Source organism: Macaca thibetana, chromosome Y, assembly GCF_024542745.1.
Source record: "Macaca thibetana thibetana isolate TM-01 chromosome Y, ASM2454274v1, whole genome shotgun sequence".
Lineage (NCBI taxonomy): Eukaryota > Metazoa > Chordata > Mammalia > Primates > Cercopithecidae > Macaca > Macaca thibetana.
The window spans coordinates 12,282,559-12,288,727 of record NC_065599.1 but is presented as its reverse complement, the minus strand read 5'-3'; the positions used below and the strand labels follow the sequence as shown (position 1 = coordinate 12,288,727).

Sequence of the window (6,169 nt, the reverse complement as noted above, 5' to 3'; positions counted from 1 at the left end):
CTTCCCTCCCTCCCCTCTTTCTTTCTTTCCTTCCTTCCTTCCTTCCTTTCCTTCCTTCCTTCCTTTCTTTCTTCCCTTTCCCTTCCTTTCCCTTCCTTTCCTTTTCCTTCCTTCCTTCCTCCCCTCTTTCTTTCTTTCTTTCCTTCCTTCCTTCCTTCTTTCCTTCCTTTCTTTCTTTCCTTTCCCTTCCTTTCCTTTTCCTTCCTTCCTTCCTTCTTTCCTTCCCTCCCTCTTTCTTTCTTTTTTCTTCTTTCTTTCTTTCTTTCTTTCTTTCTTTCTTTCTTTCTTTCTTTCTTCCTTCCTTCCTTCCTTCCTTCCTTCCTTCCTTCCTTTCTTCCTTGCTTCCTTCCTTCTTTCTTTCTTTCTTTCTCTCTCTTTTTCTGAGACATGATCTTGCTCTGTTGCCCAGGCTGGAGTGCAACGGTACCAACTCGGCTCACTGCAACCTCGGCCTCCTGGGTTCAAGCAGTTTTCCTGCCTCAGCTTCCCAAGTAGCTGGGATGACAGGCGCCTGCCGCCACATCCGGCTAATTTTTGTATTTTTGGTAGAGACGGAGTTTCACTGTGCTGGCCAGGCTGGTCTTGAACTCCTGACCTCAGGTGATCCGCCCGCCTCTTAGTTTTGTTTTGTGGTTTTGTGGTTTTTTGTTTTGGTTTTTGTGTGTGTGTTTGTGTTTTTCTTTTGTGTTTTTGTGTTTTTTTGTTTCATGTTTTTGTGTGTTTGTTTTGTTTTGTGCTTGTTTCTGTTTGTTTTGTGTTTGTGTTTTGTGTTTTTTTGTTTTGTGTTTTTGTGTTTTCTTTGGTGTTGTTTTTCTGTTTTGGGTTTTTGTGTTTTGTGTTTGTTTTTGTTTTGTTTTGTGTTTTGTTTCCTTTCGTGTTTTTGTGTGTTTGTTTTGTGTTTTTGCGTTGTTTTGTGTTGTGTTTTTGTGTTTTTGGTTTTTTTTGTGCTTGTTTCTGTTTTGTTTTGTGTTTGTGTTTTTGTGTTTTTTTTGTTTCATGTTTTGCTGTTTCTGTTTTGTGTTTTTGTTTTGTTTTGTGTTTTTGTTTTGTTTTGTGTTTGTTTTCATTTGTTTTGTGTTTTTGTGTTTTTTTGTTTCGTGTTTTGCTGTTTTTGTTTTGTGTTGTTGTTTTGTGTTTGTTTTTGTTTTGTTTTGTGTCTTTGTGTTTTGTTTTGTTTTCCTGATTGCTCTCTGAACACTTTTTAATCTTGCAGGAGAAGGAGGGAGATCCAGTGTCCTTATTACATAGAAGACTCAGGAACCCACGTGGGATGCCACCTGGGTAACCTGTCAGGATTAACATCTCGCAATTACTTCCTGGTTAACGGAACCAGCCAAGAAATTGGCATCCAATTCTTCGATTCACTTTTGGACACAAAGAAAATAGGTGAGAATAACACATATGATTTTCCTATTGTTTATAGGTGAAATGGAATTTGCCTGAAAATCTGTGTAACTGAGGCCGGGTGTGATGGCTCACACCTGTAATCCCAGCACTTTGGGAGGCCGAGGCGGGCCGATCACCTGAGATCCGGTGTTCCAGACCGGCCTGGCCAACATGGGGAAACCCCATCTCTACTAAAAATTCAAAAATTAGCTGGGCGTGGTGGCGCGTGCCTGTCATCCCAGCTACTCGGGAGGCTGAGAAGAGTCACTTGAACGTAGGAGGTGGAGGTTGCAGTGAGGCGAGATTGTGCCACTGCGCTCCAGCTTGAGCGACAGAGCAACGTCTCAAAAATATATACATATATGTGTAACTTTGGTGCTGTAACAAATTACAACTGAGCTGATTTAACTTCCCTTTTTTTGAGGTACACTCTGTCACCCAGGCTGGAGCGCAGTGGTGAAATCTCAGCTCACTGCAACCTCTGCCCCCCAGGTTCAAGCGATTCTCCTGTCTCAGCCTCCTGAGTAGCTGGGATTACAGGCGCCCGCCACCACACCCGGCTAATTTTTGTGTTTTTAGTAGAGACGGGGTTTCACCATCTTGGCCAGACCTGTCTGGAACTCCTAATCTCAGATGATCCACCGCCTCAGCCTCCCAAAGTACTGGGATTACAGGTGTGAGCCACCGCACCTGGCCTCTCTCTTTCTCTCCTTCTTTCTTTCCTTCTTTCCTGCCTGTGTTTCTTCTTTCCTTCCTCCCTTCCTTCCTTCCTTCCTTCCTCCCTTCCTTCCTTCCTTCCTTCCTTCCTTCTTTCCCTTCCTCCCTCCCTCCCTTCCTTCTCCCCTCCCTCTTTCCTTCCCTCCCTCTCTCCCTCCCTTCTTCCTTCTTTCCTTCTTCCTCTCCTCCCTTCTCCTTCTCTCCTTTCCTCCTTCCTTCCTCTTTTTCTTCATTTTTTCCTCACCAGCATTTCTTCGTGTCCCGGTGCCCCACTCCTGGCTGGCCTCTTGGAGCCAGCTCCTTATGCCCACACACTCTCGTCTTCCCAAGCCCATCGCATCCCACCCATGGACTCCTTCATCCCATTGGACGTTCCCGGCCTCTTCAGGCTCAGAACTGTCACAGAAGGGTGACTCCTGCTCCCCGAGCCCATCCCCACCTCCCACCGTGGACCCCCTGCCCCAGTGGGTATGTCTCCTGGACATGGTAGCTGCCCCACCTCCACCTGGACCCAGTGTAGACAGGAGGAGACTCTGCACCACCTCCACCTGGACCCAGTGTAGACAAACAGGTGTCCCTACTCCACCTCCACCTGGACCCAGGATAGACAGGAGGAGACCCTGCCCCACCTCTACCTGGACCCAGTGTAGACAGGAGGAGACCCTGGCCCACCTCCACCTGGACCCAGTGTAGACAGGAGGAGACCCTGCCCACCTCCACCTGGACCCAGTGTAGACAGGAGGAGACCCTGTCCCCACCTCCACCTGGACCCAGTGTAGACAGGAGGAGACCCTGTCCCACCTCTACCTGGACCCAGTGTAGACGGGAGGAGACCCTGTCCCACCTCCACCTGGACCCAGTGTGGACAGGAGGAGACCCTGGCCCACCTCCACCTGGACCCAGTGTAGACAGGAGGAGACCCTGTCCCCACCTCCACCTGGACCCAGTGTAGACAGGAGGAGACCCTGTCCCACCTCTACCTGGACCCAGTGTGGACAGGAGGAGACCCTGTCCCACCTCTACCTGGACCCAGTGTGGACAGGAGGAGACCCTGGCCCACCTCCACCTGGACCCAGTGTAGACAGGAGGAGACCCTGTCCCACCTCCACCTGGACCCAGTGTAGACAGGAGGAGACCCTGCCCCACCTCCACCTGGACCCAGTGTAGACAGGAGGAGACTCTGCACCACCTCCACATGGACCCAGTGTAGACAAACAGGTGTCCCTACTCCACGTCCACCTGGACCCAGTGTAGACAGGAGGAGACCCTGCCCCACCTCCACCTGGACCCAGGATAGACAGGAGGAGACCCTGCCCCACCTCCACCTGGACCCAGTGTAGACAGGAGGAGACCCTGGCCCACCTCCACCTGGACCCAGTGTAGACAGGAGGAGACCCTGGCCCACCTCCACCTGGACCCAGTGTAGACAAAGAGGTGTCTCTGCCCCACCTCCACCTGGACCCAGTGTGGACAGGAGGAGACCCTGGCCCACCTCCACCTGGACCCAGTGTAGACAAAGAGGTGTCTCTGCCCCACCTCCACCTGGACCCAGTGTGGACAGGAGGAGACCCTGCCCCACCTCCACCTGGACCCAGTGTTGACAGGAGGAGACCCTGCCCCACCTCCACCTGGACCCAGTGTAGACAGGAGGAGACTCTGCACCACCTCCACATGGACCCAGTGTAGACAAACAGGTGTCCCTACTCCACGTCCACCTGGACCCAGTGTAGACAGGAGGAGACCCTGCCCCACCTCCACCTGGACCCAGTGTAGACAGGAGACCCTGCCCCACCTCCACCTGGACCCAGTGTAGACAGGAGGAGACTCTGCACCACCTCCACCTGGACCCAGTGTAGACAAACAGGTGTCCCTACTCCACCTCCACCTGGACCCAGGATAGACAGGAGGAGACCCTGCCCCACCTCCACCTGGACCCAGTGTAGACAGGAGGAGACCCTGTCCCACCTCCACCTGGACCCAGTGTAGACAAAGAGGTGTCCATACTCCATGTCCACATGGACCCAGTGTAGACAGGAGGAGACCCTGCCCCACCTCCACCTGGACCCAGTGTAGACAGGAGGAGACCCTGTCCCACCTCCACCTGGACCCAGTGTAGACAAAGAGGTGTCCATACTCCATGTCCACCTGGACCCAGTGTGGACAGGAGGAGACCCTGCCTCACCTCCACCTGGACCCAGTGTAGACAAACAGGTGTCCCTACTCCACGTCCACCTGGACCCAGTGTAGACAGGAGGAGACCCTGCCCCACCTCCACCTGGACCCAGTGTAGACAGGAGGAGACCCTGCCTCACCTCCACCTAGACCCAGTGTAGACAAAGAGGTGTCTCTGCCCCACCTCCACCTGGACCCAGTGTAGACAGGAGAGACTCTGCACCACCTCCACCTGGACCCAGTGTAGACATAGATGTCCCTACTCCATGTCCACCTGGACCCAGTGTAGACAAACAGGTGTCCCTACTCCACCTCCACCTGGACCCAGGATAGACAGGAGGAGACCCTGCCCCACCTCTACCTGGACCCAGTGTAGACAGGAGGAGACCCTGCCCCACCTCCACCTAGACCCAGTGTAGACAAAGAGGTGTCTCTGCCCCACCTCCACCTGGACCCAGTGTGGACAGGAGGAGACCCTGGCCCACCTCCACCTGGACCCAGTGTAGACAAAGAGGTGTCTCTGCCCCACCTCCACCTGGACCCAGTGTAGACAGGAGGAGACCCTGCCCCACCTCCACCTGGACCCAGTGTAGACAGGAGGAGACCCTGCCCCACCTCCACCTGGACCCAGTGTAGACAGGAGGAGACTCTGCACCACCTCCACATGGACCCAGTGTAGACAAACAGGTGTCCCTACTCCACCTCCACCTGGACCCAGGATAGACAGGAGGAGACCCTGCCCCACCTCCACCTGGACCCAGTGTAGACAGGAGGAGACCCTGTCCCACCTCCACCTGGACCCAGTGTAGACAAAGAGGTGTCCATACTCCATGTCCACATGGACCCAGTGTAGACAGGAGGAGACCCTGCCCCACCTCCACCTGGACCCAGTGTAGACAGGAGGAGACCCTGTCCCACCTCCACCTGGACCCAGTGTAGACAAAGAGGTGTCCATACTCCATGTCCACCTGGACCCAGTGTGGACAGGAGGAGACCCTGCCTCACCTCCACCTGGACCCAGTGTAGACAAACAGGTGTCCCTACTCCACGTCCACCTGGACCCAGTGTAGACAGGAGGAGACCCTGCCCCACCTCTACCTGGACCCAGTGTAGACAGGAGGAGACCCTGCCTCACCTCCACCTAGACCCAGTGTAGACAAAGAGGTGTCTCTGCCCCACCTCCACCTGGACCCAGTGTAGACAGGAGGAGACTCTGCACCACCTCCACCTGGACCCAGTGTAGACAGAGATGTCCCTACTCCATGTCCACCTGGACCCAGTGTAGACAAACAGGTGTCCCTACTCCACCTCCACCTGGACCCAGGATAGACAGGAGGAGACCCTGCCCCACCTCTACCTGGACCCAGTGTAGACAGGAGGAGACCCTGCCCCACCTCCACCTAGACCCAGTGTAGACAAAGAGGTGTCTCTGCCCCACCTCCACCTGGACCCAGTGTGGACAGGAGGAGACCCTGGCCCACCTCCACCTGGACCCAGTGTAGACAAAGAGGTGTCTCTGCCCCACCTCCACCTGGACCCAGTGTGGACAGGAGGAGACCCTGCCCCACCTCCACCTGGACCCAGTGTAGACAGGAGGAGACCCTGCCCCACCTCCACCTGGACCCAGTGTAGACAGGAGGAGACCCTGCCCCACCTCCACCTGGACCCAGTGTAGACAAACAGATGTCCCTACTCCACGTCCACCTGGACCCAGTGTAGACAGGAGGAGACCCTGCCCCACCTCCACCTGGACCCAGTGTAGACAGGAGACCCTGCCCCACCTCCACCTGGACCCAGTGTAGACAGGAGGAGACCCTGCCCCACCTCCACCTGGACCCAGTGTAGACAGGAGACCCTGCCCCACCTCCACCTGGACCCAGTGTAGACAGGAGGA

At 54.8% G+C, this 6,169-nt stretch overlaps 1 protein-coding gene across 2 annotated transcripts in view; it reads left to right on the top strand.

The window, feature by feature from the left end:
* Positions 1-6,169, top strand: part of LOC126947138 (granulocyte-macrophage colony-stimulating factor receptor subunit alpha) — a 58,502-nt gene that overhangs the window by 29,866 nt on the left and 22,467 nt on the right. For both annotated transcript variants that reach the window (XR_007722940.1, XM_050777762.1), the window contains one exon: positions 1,214-1,386. Coding sequence is in view for 1 of the 2 variants with exons in the window: in XM_050777762.1 (XP_050633719.1) it covers positions 1,214-1,386 (173 nt within the window). In the remaining variant the exon portion in view is untranslated. The remainder of the gene's footprint in view (positions 1-1,213; positions 1,387-6,169) is intronic.